The sequence below is a fragment of the Notolabrus celidotus genome, chromosome 20 (genome assembly GCF_009762535.1).
Source record: "Notolabrus celidotus isolate fNotCel1 chromosome 20, fNotCel1.pri, whole genome shotgun sequence".
In the NCBI taxonomy this organism is placed as follows: domain Eukaryota; kingdom Metazoa; phylum Chordata; class Actinopteri; order Labriformes; family Labridae; genus Notolabrus; species Notolabrus celidotus.
The window spans coordinates 15,889,788-15,907,626 of NC_048291.1; the positions used below are offsets into that span (position 1 = coordinate 15,889,788).

Sequence of the window (17,839 nt, forward strand, 5' to 3'; positions counted from 1 at the left end):
GCAACATTTTCTGAGCTTTTGATGAAACTATGTTGAATTTTAACTGCTTTTATCTTAATTTACCTTTGTGTTATTGATAATATGCCACAAGGATGAGACAGTTCAAGAATTAAGAAGACTATATAAGTCATAATTTACGCGAAGGGGATTTTAGTCTCGCTGCAAGACGTCTTATCTTTTATCTGCGTCCTTTAGAGCCCCCGTCACCGAACACAAATGCAAGAGATCATCCTCATGTGAGTTATCAATAGGCTGCATCATCGCTCATCATCCCCCATCATCTTCCGCACCTTCTCCCTCCCTCTCTGTCTGTCCATCTCCTCCCTCTTTTGCGCACAGAGCAGTCAGAGCACACACACGACTGCACAGAAACACAAGAGAGACAATAGAGAATAGTTTGGGTCATCATGCTGCTTGGATTATTCCTGTAAGCAACATGGCGCTCTGGACTGTGAGGTAGAGGTGAACAATCTGTGACAGCGTGTGTTCGTCCCTGGCCGAAAGTTCCCGCAGGTTTTCATGTTGCCAACTGAGATTTCAGGAGGAGTGTGTTTCACCTCAAGGTAAGACCCCCGCAACATAGGAACAGGTTCAGGGAGAGGCAGGCTTGTCATTTCCAAATAACTTTTCGCTTGAATTGGAGTCTTTGTGTGTCTTGCACCAGGGCTAGCTTTTGAAGTGAGCAAACACTGCCATGTTTTTATTTTTTTTTAAAAGCTGTGGTAAAAAAAATATGAAGTCACGGTGACCCTTGTTTCTTGCAAAATATGAGTCCGAGATAACGTAGAGGATAGCCGCCCTACAGGTAAGCTTTTAGTTGGTGGTTCAGTAGATTAAAATCGTTGGTTTGGAAGTCGGAGGTTCGTCGTGGGTAATACGTGTCTGTTTTATGAGAGGGGAAATGATTTCCAATATCTTATCAACTTTGCCTTTTTACTTTCTACTGAAAATATGGCAAGCCTGGTAATTTTGTTGAAACACAATTTTGCTTGTTATGGCATAAACTCATGAGCACTAAAAGGTGTGTCTCTTCAAAACAACTTTACGCAACAATTCCTCATGCTACCTCCCTTGTCGCTTAACAAGACCTGCAACAAAATTCATGAAATAAAGTTACTGTGTCATTGTAATTCCTATCATCTTTTTCCTGCTGTCAGGCTGTTTGTGTCACATGTAATGCCATGAATGCGTCAGTAATCAATTTAACCCGCAATTAGCTAATCATCAAATCAGATAACATTTACATAACTTATTTGTTTATTTCATTACTTGTTTTCTGTAGCAAGGCGGCAATTTATCGATGTCTAAAACCTTATTTATGATTAGAGGATTCGACTTAACACCTGTCCAAACTAATCGTGTAAAGAGATGTCACAGCGAAAAAAAAATTTGCATCCATGTGGAATATAGGCCTGTATGCTGTAGGCCAAACATTAAAAACACATTAATTTAGCCATAAGGAAAAAACCCTATAGTGTCGATAGGGTCAAAGCAAAAGCAAGCAAAGGAGAGGGGGGAAATATTTTTATTTCATATCATAAGTTCACTTCTTTTACTCTTCCTTTTTTTTTTTTTTACAGAGGACTTGGGGTATGAAAAAAAGATAATCTTTAAGCGTATACCAATTCGTTTACATTGATTTAAAACAGAAACCAGAAAAATAACAACCTGGAAATAACACAAAGAACATTTTTACAAAAACCCGTTGAAAAATAAATATTATCAGGATAACTTCAGGAAAATATATATTTTTTAATTGTAGATTACTTTGATAGTCTTCCAGAAATGTTAAGTCTGACATGCGTTTTTTCATGTGAAATTAACAAATTCAGGCCGACCTTTTGGGCCTACAAAACAAATATTACGCTCACATAAACCCAATCATTGTGCGATATAATTCTTTTAGAGGGATTCTTAAAGTAAATTAAAAAAGTCAGTTCGTTTTATTTTAGTTATTTAATTGTCTTTGTTTCTGCCGTTGAATCTTGGAATTAAACACGTTTTTTTCGGTGTGTGATAGTGTGTGTGTAAAATGAGTCTAATATCAGATCTGAATTAAAATATCACTTAAATGGCAGTATTTTCTGAAAGTGCCTGCTGTGTGCATGGTGTGCTTACTTTTTGCATTGGGTTACTGCCTTTTGGTTGCAGTCGATTAACTGCAGTGATGCTGCTCATATGTTGGATTAAATTAGTGCATTTTGTGTCCAATGTAGCGATCACACTGAGGGAAGGAGAGAAGGGATGGAAAACAGAGGAAAGCCAGCAGTCTTGTCTGCAGCAGCCTCGATCCTCAACGCCTTTCGGGTGAGTGTTTACAGCGGGCTGCATGTTTCGTATAAGGCCCACACAGAAAATAAAAAACTCCCAATGAAACACAAAAAATCACAACAGGAACATATTATTGTGATATTTCTGGAAAAACTTGTAGAAAAAAAATGACCACAAGGTAAACTCGATCAATCAATAATATTGACATCATCTTAACCTCGATTTTGAATTTTGATGCAATTTAAACCCCTTCAGGAGTAGCCTGTTAGAATGGAAAAAAATTGGTTTCAAGAATTGTAAAACAATCCATATGACATACCATCAGTGCGTAAATAATTTTGAAGTATAACAGGTTTCTATGTCAGATTAAGGCTAAATATAGGTGTTGTTCTGTTTCTTGATAAAAAAAAATCTGTAACACAATGAAATCCGGCCTCTTGAAAAGGCCCATGCCTGATCCAGGGATGACCTCGGTAGAGTTGGAGGGAGTGTTCTATGCCAAAATTATGTAAATAAAAAAAAAAAAGACGGCACACAAATTTGTTTTCAGCAATAGGAAAAGAATCAGTTAAACATCATGCTACATAACTGTTTTGCAGATGGTCCTGACTTAAACTTGGAGGGAGACTATATTTTTTGAAGGGAGGGGGGTGACACCAAAGAGACGCATGAAGCTAGTATTTTTAACAACCTGTTCTTGCCTCTTTTTTTCTGTCCCTATCACGCACTGTTGTGTCCCCCCCCCCCCCCCCCCCCCCCAGGTCCGGAGTACAGAGGGGGGGGAGAGCTGTGTGCGGGCTGCGAGTCTCCCATCGCCGACCGCTTCCTGCTGCGCGTGAACGAGCGCTCCTGGCACGAGACCTGTGTCAAGTGCGCTGTGTGTTTGAGTGCGCTCACCGGGACCTGTTACTGCAGGGACCGGCTGCTTTACTGCAAGCCTGACTATGAGAAGTAAGACACACACACACACACACACACACACACACACACACCACACACGCAACACCACACGCACACACACACACACACGCACGACGGTAGGGTTGGTTTTATGTTGCTGAGCCTTGATTGACCGCTGCGGAAAAAAGTAAGAGCTCAAACCTTCTGTTGATAATGCAGTTTTCTAAAATTGCTTTCTCACAGCCAAGTTAACTCTCAGGTAAAATTAATGCATCCAAAATGCATGTCCTCATCACAGCGACTGTTTTCCTGTTTTTGACTTTTCAAGATGTACATTTTTTTTCTCCATGCTACACTGACATTCCCCTGGGTTATTTCATGTTGAAAGTAAAAAAAAAAAAAAAAAAAAATGACCCTCTCAAGTTACTTCAATTTTATGTTATATATGCTCCTCATTATTTCAACTCATAACAGTCCATTTTCAGTGTTCTGTAGTGAATCCACAATATTCTACAATCATCAGTAAGTATTTCCTCTCAGTTTCCCCATACACCTGTTTGCAAGTGAAGAAGAAGCCACATTTACTGAATTATTTTTATTCAAATACACTATTTTGTTTCCAATTTAGTCACCATGATATGGTAATTTCATCTTCTCTGTATGTGAATAACTGGCAAAGTTTCATGGCAGAATTTTTTGAATCTCTATTCACTACGTTCCATTCTAATGTGGTTAGCTTGGCAACACAAAAGGAAACTGAACCCCCAATTAAGGTGCACTGAATTATAATTGTCAGTCAACCGTTAAGAAACTGTTGAAAATGCTAAAAAGGAGTGAGGAGAGACTTTATATGCACAACTACACATGATATAATTTTGGCTGATTAATAATATTGTCAAAAAGCTTAAACAAACAGAAACCCTCCTTTAAAAACCAGGTAGAACTTGCACTTGTGCCAGCTCCTCATTTGTACTGAACTGTGCTTGGTTCATTCTTCAGGCTGAAATCAGCTGGTCTAACCAAACAAGTACCATGCATGTTACTAAGCAGATGGATAGATATCAAGAAAGTTACTTTTTTGCAGTGTTACAAATTGACCTTCCAAAAGTCCATTTCAGCTATGTAAAAACATAGAATCACACAAAAAATTAAGAAAGATTTGAAGAAACAGGAATGAGAAGCACTTTATCGGTAGTGAGTATTTTACCCTACTGCTAGACATAAAATTCCGCAATATAACCTCAGCCATAAATATACTCTACCCTTGAGAGGCTAAGCAGAATTAATTATGTGTCCCATATCTTTATACCTGTATTGATCATCCAGTGAAATATTAGAAGCAAAACATTAAAATGATTGTTTAAAAAAGTATGAAAGATAGAGGGTAAGAAAATTATAAGGGAAAAAAAAGAACATTTAAAAAAAAAGTATAACTCATTACAATGGTCCTCTGATAAAAGGTACGTTATATTGTAAATTCATATGCGTCATTATGGAAAGGGGGATTTGTGCAAAACCTTCCCTGACTTAGTGGAGTATTTCCTACTTCCCTTTTATTTAAAGTTAGTTATCATAACACAAATATTAGACATGAACATTGTGTAATGTGCATGTAGATATAGCTATACACACTGATCTAGAATATATGGTGCAGACAGTGGTATAATTGTTGTCATACATCTGCTAACTAAAGGGGACTTAAGATTGACAGAGGATTCAGATAATTAATCAGAGGTAATTTTACTTTGTCATCTTTTAGAGCTGTTATAGGAAAAAGCTTGAGAGACAACTTTCTTGTCACTTTAAAGTATACAGACATCAAGATACAATCATTTGAGTTAACTAATTCAGATTTTTTTTTTGTCTGCTCATAGATTTATTTTTAAGGATTTTTTAAGTTCCACTCCCACTTTTTATGATCCTTATCTCCACCTTTCAATTACAACAGCACTAGTGTTTTCTATTTCAACCTCCATAGTAACAGGTTGAACACCGTCTTGACACACTGTCTTTTTTTTCTGCAATGAAAAACAAAAATTTACAGTTGATGGGAAATGTGAAATGACACAATTTTGTCTGAGATTTGGTGGGATGATCGTGTGTGTTTGTGTGTGTGTGTGTGTGTGTGTTTGTGTTCGTGTGTGTGTGTGTGTGTGTGTGTGTGCATATGTGTGTGCGTGTGTGTGTGTGTGTGTATGTGTGTGTTTGTGTGCGTGTATGTATGTGCTTGTTTGGTGCGTACCTGTGGTCAGTGGTCATGCCTGCAGTGGGAGCTACAGGAGCAGACAGCTGAAGGACGAGTGTGGAGCTTGTTATCATTGTTTTGAAAAGTGTCAGACGGCATCCAGCAGCACAGACGCTCCCTCTGTACCTGACATCTGGAGAAAGAGAGCGAGAGAGAGTAAGATAGAGGCAGAGTGGAAGAGAGAGAGGTGGGGGGGGGGGCTGCCTGATGAAAGTCCCATTGTATGACATTTATCTTGAAAAATGAGTGGGAAAAGTGGAGGGCAATAGTTATCAGAATGAAGCACTGGGTTCATTTTCAGTAATGGAATGTAAAGGCGTATTTGCTCTCCTCTTGTAATGACTGTAATTGTAGATTTAAATTAAAAGTCAGCGGCTCATTCACCATGGTGTTGATTTAGTCTGCTATACATTGCATATGGATAGTTGCCTTGTTGTGTGAGTGTGTGCCAGACTTGGCACGCAGTGCTGACTGTGACCTTCAGCGAATCAGCAACAATGTCTCCTTGTTTTCCCTGCAGTCTGTCCATCAGTGCCTTAAACCACACATCCCACTCCCTGTCTGGAGCAGGTGTGTGCACTGTTACAGATTAACATGTCAGAATCTGGAAGGTTCATGAAAATTTAAGGGGAATTCAGATAATTATACTCTTAACCCTTTGCTTGAAGCTTGGTTCCATTTTAGTTTGAACTATAACAAAAGACAGAATCAAATCAGCTGCTTAAGTCACAGCGGTATCAATCTATTGTCTTACTTGTAGAAGAAATGCCTGCATGTGTTTTTGCAGGTTTGCTCTGCATATACATGACTATTTCCAAGGTCATGCGATATCTGTGGCTTGTCCAAATATTTTTAAATGTATCCCTTACTTTAAATATATCAACCTTCACACACAGATATGCACAACTCCCCCCTTGCCTCTTCATAGCATTAATTAAAATTTGCATCATCATCATAAAAAACATCATAAAAGTCTCAACAGCACTTTTACTTTGTTCATTTTAGGGTTCTCAAAAACATGTCAATAAAAACATAGTACAGTTTTTTAGGGGATTTATCTTCAAACATTTCATAATTATTCTCTTCTGCTTAAGTCCCAACAAATACACCCATATAAATGTCTATCAATTCAAATGAGGGAACAAATCTCATTTTGAAATGTGACCCATCCCCCATGCTGATTCCTCTGGGACAACTTGCCTTTGAGGCAAAAGTTTATGCGGCATTTGCATGTTTAATGTGTTCAAATAAAATTTTGCTATGAAATAAATCTGGAGCGATTGCTCCAATGCTCAGAAGGAAACATCAGGTTTAACATAATGCGTGCACTCAATTCGTAATCCTTATCAAAATACTATTTTATTTAAGGGCTGTGGAGTTTCATGGTTATTAGTAGTGAGTCATCTTTAAGTTAAGTTGCTGAAAAGTATTCAAATAAATAAGTGATCACTCTCTGACACTTATTATCTTTGGAATAAAACAGGAGGTATGCCTTCAATTTAGAGATTCCCCTGTCTCAATCTGTTATGGTAATGAGGGGATTTAGACACAATAAACTGAAGTGCATCTTGTGGATTTCTCTTTTGGATTTATTTTTGGTGCTGAAACCCTAAGAAATTCTCTGGAACTCCATCTAGTCAAGGACCAGATGTTCAAAATGAAGCTTTAGAATAAATTTGTGGCAAGACCGCTTTCCACACTTGAAGTTTTGATCATGATGTCTTTATACACTGGTGCAATGCATCACAGCTATGGTTGATATGGGCAGAAGAATACAAACAAATGATGGAAAACAGCTCCAATAGGGAGTTTGAGAGAGCAAGTAGCTCCAAACATTGAAAGATGATGTACTTTGAATACAACTTTAGGAAAAAATATCATTATAAAAAATTATTGTATTTTCTTTTATGACTTCATAGTCTGACCACCTGTTTCATGAATAAATACTGGCAACCACACTTAGAATGCACCCACATTTTCACAGTCACTTTCATTTTACACACTTGTTAGACTTTATAGTTCCTTGCCAAGCTGAGCAGTATAAGGCCAGCGTTCCGCAGTCAATAGTCCTGAGCTTGGACAGAATAGAGGTTAGTCTGGCTGTGTGGAGCCCTATGCGAGCCCCTGTGTAAGCCCCATAAAGGCAACTTCACCCCTGTGAAAAACAGGTCCCCAGGGTGGATATTCACTAAACCTTGGGTTTAATACCTCACTCTGTGGGGTGGAGTGCACTGAGTCTACATCTAGGTTTTCAAAACCTGTCTTTGCAGACAGAGAGAGGGAGACCCCGCCGCCACAGTTATGGAACCTCCCTCTGCTGACCAGGTAGATAAATGTGAGTCTAATACTGACACCTGACAGAGGATCCTCTCAAGTTACTGTGCATTTATGTAAGTGAACTTCTGAGTCCTCCTGCACTAAAATACTGAGTCTGAGGATGGAAACTGAATCTTCTCTCCCTGTTCCCCCTTATGTACCCCCACCCCACCCACCATTCCTCTCCCTGTCTCTCTCTCCTTTACCTCGTTCATCACTGTCTGCTTTGTAAATTATTTCTCTATTCCAACCTCATTTCGTTCTCGTTGAGATTGGATGGCAGCCATGGACACCAAACAGTTTATCTCCCATTTATCCCTTGTTTTCTCTTAATCGCCTCCCTTCCCTCAGCGCCTCTTTGGTCTCAGGATGGAACGGCAGGAGGAGGAGGAGAGGTGGGGAGGCTGATTGGTACCGGTGCTAATTATCCAGTTTTCTGTGGCTGTCCTGTGATGACAGGTCTGACAACCAGGCTGTGGGAAATACTATTAGAGAGAATTATGCAATGACACATGAGGAAAGACAACAAGCCCTTATCACCGTCCCCAAGGATTAATGACTCAGTGCTATTTTTATAAATACTTTTAAAGAATCAAGGCTGAATAGGGAAACTATCACTGTTTTAACAGGGTGTGTCAAATGTAAGTCAAATATTTCTGCTCACTTCTGCTTATATTTTGTTTTTAGGATGTTTACCTTTAAGATAGTAAGAGGAGAATGGAATTCTTTGTGTGGTGCTCACAGCAATGCATCATTTCTTAAAATAATTATTCATTTCTTAGAAAAATGTCATAAAGGTGGCAGCAAGAGTATCACCCACTCTCATATCTTCTGCAAATTAAACTAAACTATCTGCATAGCTAGAAATATTCTGGAAGGAATGTGGAAATATTATTTTGTCTTCGAGTAATTTGATTTTTCTGTCAGTAAATGTTTTTGCAAAAGAAAGTTAATGGACCAATATGTGTGTGGGTGAATTATGGTTGTATAGTGAGAGGCTATACATGACCCATGCATGGAGTTCAGAAATGTTCAGGCACTTCTCCCTTACCTAGGAGTTTTAAGTAAGCTAAACCTGCAGCTGAACACATGATGGTTGTGCATCTGCCAGAGGAGAGTTAAGGGAGGATGGGGAAGTTCTTGTGTTTTCATTCTGTGCTTTTGAAGAACAGTCAGATTTTATGTTCAAATGGAAGAACACCAGGGAGAAATCCCAATGATGAAGGTAGGGTTTGAAATGGGATACGTGGGGTAAAGATGAGGGTGCTAGGGTTTTGGGGAAGGACACAGACTCAGGGATGGGCAGATTTTTGTGGGTGTGTAAGGAGGGGATATATTGCCACTGTTTTTGCATAATGTGAGATGAGACCCCATCATCTTTCCTCCCCCACAACAATTTTATAACAGACAGCTAATAAATGTTTCATGGCAGAACAAGCTGCTCGCCTTGGCTTTATTAAATCTGAGATAATAAAAGCAGAGAGAGGGAGGAAAAAGAGGGAGAGAATAGGGGGTCGCACCAGAGAGGGAGAGATAGGGAGATCGGCGTAGACTTTTCTCGAATCGACCGGCTGTATCTCCTGTTTCTGGGGCAACGGGTCCCGCTGTCCCCCGCCACCCCCTCCCCGCTGCTTCCCACTCCGCCAGAGACAGACAGGAAATGAGAAACGGGCAGACAGGATATTGCGTTCTGGTGGCCTGGGGATTAACTGTTTTATCTAAACTAACACACACACGCGCACACACACACAAACACACATCTATATCCTCACACATAGCATTCATTCCTGGTAGCATCAGGTGTAAATCGCACACATCCAGAGACACTTATCATGCAAACTATGTGCACCATAGAGTTTTTTTGTTGTTACATTCACAGGTATATTACAGTAGGTCCTGCATATCACAGGCGTCACTGCTGCTCTCATGTAGAGCTGTTCTTTTTACCAGTGTGAACAGTTTACAGTGAGAGTCATGACATGTAACTGTATAACTGTGAGATGGGCTGAGGGTTTTTGCAGACATGCCTGTTTTATACACTGCAGGCCCTCATAGCCATTCGATAACAAGTTTAACACAGCTTTTACAAAATTTAGAATTAGCATTCATTGAGCAATAGGACTGTTTATGATTTTACTTTATTGATGCATGGATGGTGCACAAATGAGAGCATCTGTCAGTGTTTTATTGATGTTTGTACCCAGGCCCCTTATCTGTATTTACACAAACTGTGCATATTTGTGTTTATGTGTGCATGTGGCTGTACATACATCCATGTGTGTATGTGTATGTTTGTGTGTGTGTGTGTGTGTGTGTGTGTGTGTGTGTGTGTGTGTGTGTGTGTGTGTGTGTGTGTGTGTGTGTGTGTGTGTGTGTGTGCGTGTGTGTGACAGTACTGTATGTGTATATATATATATTTATATACATGTGTGTATTTGTGTGAGTGAGCGTCAGTGAGTGGTGGCAGGGGTAGTGAGTATCGTGGGGAATGCTGGGAGATTTTAATAACACAGAAGCAGTGCAGGGAGATTTAATAAAAGGAGATGATGTGATTACTGAACCCTGGCTCTGAGCCATTTTGCTTCACAGAGCAATATCCGCCCAAAGTGCGCACACACACACACACACACACACACACACACACACACACACACACACACACACACACACACACACACACACACACACACACACACAAAAACACACGCACACACACACACTTAGACACATATACCTAAGAAATAGATACCGAACAGAGTACAACTAAAAAGTAAAATTGTTGCATATCATTTTTTCCTTAGCTTCAACCACCTACATTTTTGGATGTACCTTATTTTCACAGAATATCTCAACACATGTATGGTCATTTGAAGGCATTACAATTGTTGAAAATATAACCGTGTTCATCCCAGCATGTTATATGTTGGTAAAAGAGGAATGCATGTCAAACTAAACATTCTGCAGATCTTTGATGAACTAGTCACAGACTTAATCTGTCCAAGCTAAGTTACCTTGAGCTCGCTTGATATGACGATTTGTGCAAAAGGAGGCACCCTGGACTCTTGTATTAGAAAATCTATACCTGTATAAATATTTATCAATTATGAAAGCAGGCACAATAACAGTGCTCGCTCAAGACACTTACATATTCATGAAATGATTGGTTGTGGTCCGCACAGTGATGAGCTTGTCTGAGCTCAAATGCAAAATAATGCCACATGACATAGCTTCAGGAGACGACGAAAGCTCTGTCATTCTGCTTGTATACTATAAAGTAAAAAGGAAAGGTTGGTTATTTCCACCCACTTCTTACATCACATCAGCCTCTACATTTGATCTCATAATCAAGGAGCTTGTAATTAGCTGTGGCCCCTAACCCCTCAGAAATCCATTGCAGGAAACACAAAAGTGCCTGCAGCCAAAGTTCCTGAGGTTTTGTACATCATGAACTCAAGCTCACAATCATGCAGTCTTCTGTCAGCTTTGTAGTTCATTGTAATTATGTACAAATGAACAGTGCACACATCACTTCATAAAAGAAAAGCCATCTAAATCCATTGTAAAGTCCTTTCAAAATAGCTTTTCAGATAACTGGTCTCTGTTGTATACCTCAGCTGTTTAGATTTATACTTCATTTAAGTTTGTTATACCTGAATTAAAATTCCCCCCAAAATTAGTCTGGCCATCCATCAATGTCATATACACATCTGTTTTTCTTATTTGCATGCCTTCTACAATTGTGAAGGTAGTTTTGTACCATCTCATCAGATCTTGCAAAACAGTAAAGATGTGACTGTTTGCAGAGATTTTCTAAGTTGCAGAGAGAAATGGAAACATATTTGTGAGTGGACACACATATACTCTCTCTCAGACAGACAGACAGACAGACAGACAGACAGACAGACACACACACACACACACACACACACACACACACACACACACACACACACACACACACACACACACACACACACACACACACACACACACATACACACAAAGAAAACAGCTGAACTTCATTCTTCTGTAAACATGAAAAAACTAATGTGTGGTCATTTTTTGATAAGTTGTTAAAATGTTGTGTGTAATAAAAATTTACCTCCCCTAGTCTCCAGGTCCAAAGTGGTTTATTGGAAGCTGCACCCTGGTCAGGGCCAGTGTGAGTAATGCTTCTATTAGAGGGATTAGACTGATCTACTTACAGACCCCCCTCTGAGGCAGTTGCCCCAAGTTGCCTTCATTTGCCATGTTGAGTAAATTCCTACCGTGCTGTGTACACCCTGATTAGGGAGTGTGGGACTTAACCACCAACATCATCGGTCTAATGTCAAGCCATCCTGTGACAATTCTGCTCTCTTCTGCTTTGTTCATGTTGAAAGGACACATTGAGGGAGGTGAAGTGTGTGTTCGAATGAAGCATGAGGTCCGTATAGAGTCATTCAGCAGGCAGTGACGCTCTCTCTTGAGTAACTGTATGTTATATTGTAGGTACTGGTGATGTGAATTTTATTTTGCATTGTTTCTGAAAGAAAATAGGATGAGGAACTTTTCAAGCCATCATAAGGTCCTGTCACTATAGATCTGCCTCCTAATGAGGACATTTGTGTTTGCTTATTGATGTTAAGTTAGCGACACTGTCATTTGGGGAATTTGGGAAGTATTTGGCAGATGGATTGAGAAAGATTAGCTGTAGCAGCTGCGTTTGGGACAGAATCACAGATTAGGAGCTCTAATGTGCAGACCTGGCTCCCTCTTAACACTCCAGATTTGGGCAACAACACCTTCCTATCACTCGGTCAGGGACCGCAACACTTCTGCTTCGTCCTTTCCTCCCCCTGTTAACTCCTGTCTTCTCCTCCCTCCCTCTTTCTCAGGTTTTGATTTTTTTTAATTGGGTATTTACTGACCTTTCCCTTTCAACATCTATTCTCAAACTACTTGGTAACTCTTCCTGGAGAATACGTCATTTGGTAATATATACCATCTTCTGATTGTAGGTTCTTTTTTGCAATCATTAAGCTTGGTGATGGTTGACTAACCAATATCAGACTAGGTATATATTCTGTGAGTGTGTGCAAATGTCTGAACACATGCCTGCACGTGTGTGTGCATGTGTGTGAGAGAGTCTATGTTTTTGTGTGTATGTGTGTTTTAGTGTGTATAAGTGAGAGGAGAGAGATTAACCCCATGCTATCCCCAATCCCTGGTTATGAGTTTACAGCGTCTGTCTGGCCATCGCACTGTTTAAACAACAATCTAATTAATCCTGTCTTTATTAGTTTCAGTGAACTGGGGAGGCAGGCTGGGAGGGTGTGAGGGAGAACTGGGAATGCTGGCAGAAAATACTTGGGAGGGAGGGGGAGGAAACCAAGTGCAAGAGCAGAGATTTGAGAGGAATTTAAAGGCAGAGTCTTAGACCCTGTGAATGGAAATAGGGATGTAAAGAGATGGCGAGGAAGGAAAGAAATTGAAGGGTTAGAACATCTCACAAGAGGAGAGACGGAGGGACAAAAGAAGGAAAGAGGTCATAGAGAAACGCAATGGACCTGAGAATGACTCCATATTAAGCTTATTTCATCGTGTTAAATAAGCACTTTAAGATTGTGGGTGGGATGTGAACATACTGGAGTTTATCCCAGCAAGAAAATCTCAACATTTCGTGAATTGAATGGGAAAGACTCACAACAGACAGCTCTTTTATCATAAGCCAACTACTGCCACCTACTGTAATGAAGGGGGAAAGAAAATACAATATACAATTGCAGAGTACTGTTATTTCCCTCAGCAGATGTTCACCTTGTTGCTCTGTGAATTGGGTAATGTTTATACGACCTTTAATTAAGAGACGATGTTAATCTGTAGAATCATTTGAGCTGATGGTTAATGTATCAGAGCTCTTTCTCTGTGCCTCTTTCTTTGATTACACTTCAGAAGTCTTTCTGCACTCTTTGATCCCCACAGCTTCATGTTTTTATTAAGGTATCATTATTATACGAGTCTTTCTCTGCATTTCCAGGCTATTTGTAAGGAAGTGCAGTGCCTGCCTGCAGGTGATTGGACGTTCGGAGCTGATAATGCGTGTGCAAGGCCAGGTGTACCACCTGGGCTGCTTCACCTGCTGTGAGTGTGAACGCCGGCTGCAAAGAGGTGATGAATTTGTGCTGAAAGAAGGCCAGCTGCTCTGCCGTATGGACTATGAGAAGGAGAGGGAAATGCTGGCTGCTATTAGTCCCACACCTACTGAATCAGGTAAAGTTGGTCGTGTTATCAGGCTGCTTTGCCTGAAACACATATAAATCAACTTAGAGTTACTTTACTTTCCCAAATACATCCAAGCAGATTATTTGCTGCATTTGGCATTTTTTCAGCACTTTAAATCTCAATTAAATTCTCCCACTTCAGACCAGTAAAGCAGCTCATGACGGGAAAAGGAGGGTTAAAGGGACTATATTTCAGGCTGCTCCCTTGTTGAGTGCATACATAATGAAAAGGATCTGAGTAGATGACTGACTCAAGTAACACTTGAGAAGTGAGATGATTACATACAAAACAAAAACTGCTTCACAGTGCAAAAATGTCTATAAAATATACATTTAATTTTAGATAAATAGCTATGGTAATACAATTTTCTTAATACAGTTTGTTTTGCCATCCTTGGCCATTAAACAAAAGTGTGTCAACCTCTTTTAAATGAGGATAGCCTGCATATTCCTTTGACTAAGAATGTCAGGACTTTTATTCGTACATGAAGCTGAACTTCACCTGACCTGAAAAACATGGGGTTGAACACAGAAGAAGCTACTTTCCTCTCCAGAGGTCTCCCATACAGTTCAGTCTTCATACATCTTTTTCATCCAGAGAGGAATCAAAACTTATCTTGTTGTGCAGGCTGCTCTGACTGCTTTATTGTGTGCTTAACTTGTTCAGTGAAAAGTGAGGATGAGGAAGGTGGAGGTGGCTCTGGTGGGGGAAAAGGTGGTGATGAAGGCAAGGAGCACAAGCGTTCAAAGAGGCCACGTACCATCTTGACCACACAGCAGCGCCGTGCTTTCAAGGCCTCCTTTGAAGTGTCCGCTAAGCCTTGCCGTAAGGTGGGATGACTTTCTTGTCTTGTCAGCTGGATAAATGTTTTTGCCTTTAAAACTTTTCTGTTATTGGCCTTAATTGAAGTCTAAATATTATCTTGCCTTGAGATATATTTTACAAAAAATATTTCAAAAACAATAAACTCAAACTCTTACCTCCAGGTGAGAGAGACACTGGCTGCTGAGACTGGACTGACAGTGCGTGTTGTGCAGGTGTGGTTTCAAAACCAAAGAGCCAAGGTTAGATGTTACATATTTCCTGAGAACATGTTTTGTTTCACACATCAACAGAAAGTGGAAAAAATCATTAAGACACCGTGTGCCCTTTCACCTCAGATGAAAAAGATAGCTCGCCGACAGCAGCAACAGCAGCAGCAGCAGCAGGAACAGGAGCAGCTGGGAGGAACACGGAGAGGACCCAGCAGAGGAGGCCGCCAGAGCAATGATGACAGTGAGGGTAATAGCTCAAATTGTTGATTCAAGTTTTAAAAAAGCACAATAGCTGAATGAAATAATATGCAATGATTAGAAGAAAAACTACAAAATGGTATAATTTAAGGAACTATCATCCCTACACAGATGGCTCTAGTACCCATGGCATGGATGGGATACTGGGGTATACTTCTCTGCCACGTCAACAGCTACTAGCTCTGGACCCAAACATCTATGGTGGAGAACCATTTCGACATGGGCTTACACCGCCACAGCTGAGCAGCGAACAACTCCATTCCTATGGTGAGACATGAGCTCAGAGCTTCAAGTTTAAAAAAGAAAACCTCCTTTTGAAATGAACATTTTTGTCTTTAGTTTCCAGACTCTTAGGATAATCAATATCTTCATTTAAAGTGTAGTCATATTGTATGTTCAATTTGGAGTTACAGTAAATGTTATATATCCCCCAAGTGATAGTTGAGTAGTTATACACTACAGTCAAGGCATAATGGCACGGCCCATTATTTTCTTCACTATTTCCTTAAAAACTGACAGCAGGAGGTAAAAAGGCAGAAAATGTCATAGTTGGACTCAAAGGAGTTGCTTCATTTTGCATAAGCTGATGGAAGTATGTTCAAACACAGTATCCAGTTGTACAGAAATGGCTGGGAATTAACAACAGAGCATGACTAAAAGCCATTTTGTTCCTCCTTCAGCTTTTTTTCTGTTATAAAGGTTATAATCAATTTTTGAATGCTGTTCTCTGCTCATTTGTAGTAATTTATGATTGTTCCACTTTAGCTGTTCACATCCTCGCTTTGTTCACCGCAGACTCAGAGACAGTGTTCCATGACCTGGACAGCGATGGAAGCCTCGGTCACCTTGGAGACTGCCTCTTAGCAACAGGAGATGGCAGTCTCCTGGCAGGGCGAGTGGGAAATCCCATTGACCGTCTCTACTCCATGCAGAACTCCTACTTCACCTCCTGACCCTTATAAACCAGCACCCTTCCCCTCCTGTTCCACCTTTCACCTCAGAGATGCAGCTAATGGAGTCTGTCCATCAACATGCCTGTGGGACCACTCTCCATGAGAATACCTACACCAAAACACACTTCTGAGCTTTTATCACAGGCCAAAATCATCACAAGTCAAGCATAGTCACAATAACAACTTGCAGCAGATTGGCATGCTTCCATTACCATTTCTCGGTGAGAATCTCATGCTGGAATTACAGACACTGTACATGTCTAAGAAATGTAAAAGGACCTTAATTTCTCATGTTGTATTTATGTAATGTTCAACACATTTCATGGCACTTTCAAACTAAAAAAGACAATTAAAAGACTCTTATCAAACATTGATATGTATATCATGAATTACAGAAGATAATTGTGGTTGTTGCAAGAGAATTCTTCAATCAAGTTATGTGTATTTAGGTTTTTCAGCAGGTCTTATAACCAGAATTAGTGAATTGCTTTTTTTTTTTTTTTTGGACAAGACTAGTGATTAGTTAGAATAGGTGTGTGAAAGACTGCAGCGTATGCAATTATGTATATGGATTGGAGTTCTTTTTTGCTCTCAGGTTAGTGTGTATGTTTGTGTAACCTGGGTTGAAGCTCAGGATATTCAGCTGGATAATATTCAGTTTAACTTGCCCAATGACTCCAAGATAATAGATTGTAAAGAGGGACACTTTCTCTGTTTAAAATGTTAATTTCAAACAACATTCTTAGTTTTAGTGATGCATGATGTATATCAAATGGACCAAAATATCATTTTTTGTTAGCATTTGGTCAATATTACAGGGTCTTTTAAGAAGCCTTAAGTGGAAACAGGGTTACGTAGGTTACTATTACATAAACCTTCCTTCTCTTTTGTAATTAAACAAGAAGCAGTGTAGTAAATGACAACAGAAATATAATGCCCAAAGTTAGGACACTGGGTTCACATGATGTACTCAGAATGTATATGTGAGTATGACTGTGTTACAATTATTTGTAGTCACTTTCTGTAATAATTTCCTTATCAAACATCTCAAATAAGATGTTGTTAGGTAGATATTTTGTACCTTCTTCTGTGATAATCTGCATATATTTAAACTGTAGCATGATATTTATGTGTCTCAAGGTAGATCTAAAGGAATAGCCTCTAAACTGGAGTTAAATAGCAAGTGTTGCAGAAAGCATCGGGAGAAGAGTCATAATGTGGTGCAGAATAAAATAGGATTTGGGTAATACTTGTTTCATTTAAGTGCCACTGATCAGCTACAGCTTGTGAAATTATTTCATGGCGTTGTGTTTATCTCTGATCCCAGACTCATGGTATTTTTACAGTGATATTTTTGTGAATGTAACTTATTTGTGAGGTAAGTTCCTATCTTACTTTTTTGTTCAGTGACTGCTAGGTGATGTGCTTTGAATGTAATGTTGCTGTATCTTCAATACAATCTACGGTTTCACCTTTGGAGTGCATTTGCCTTATTGTCCTAAATATTAGAAAATATGATACAGTTTTCACTTTCTCATCTGGTTCACACCAAAGATATTCAACTTAAAAGGAGAATTATTTCCCTTCCATTACCTCCT

General features: G+C 39.7%; 1 protein-coding gene across 1 annotated transcript; it reads left to right on the forward strand.

Moving 5' to 3' along the window:
• The first annotated feature begins 253 nt into the window (after positions 1-253).
• On the forward strand, positions 254-17,720 carry lmx1al (LIM homeobox transcription factor 1, alpha-like). Its single transcript, XM_034710828.1, is given in 10 exon segments — positions 254-563; positions 2,217-2,247; positions 2,249-2,305; positions 3,032-3,222; positions 13,752-13,984; positions 14,663-14,826; positions 14,983-15,060; positions 15,157-15,277; positions 15,400-15,555; positions 16,084-17,720. Coding segments are annotated over 10 exon segments (1,233 nt in total). The 5' UTR covers positions 254-519; the 3' UTR covers positions 16,242-17,720.
• The last annotated feature ends 119 nt before the right edge of the window (positions 17,721-17,839 follow it).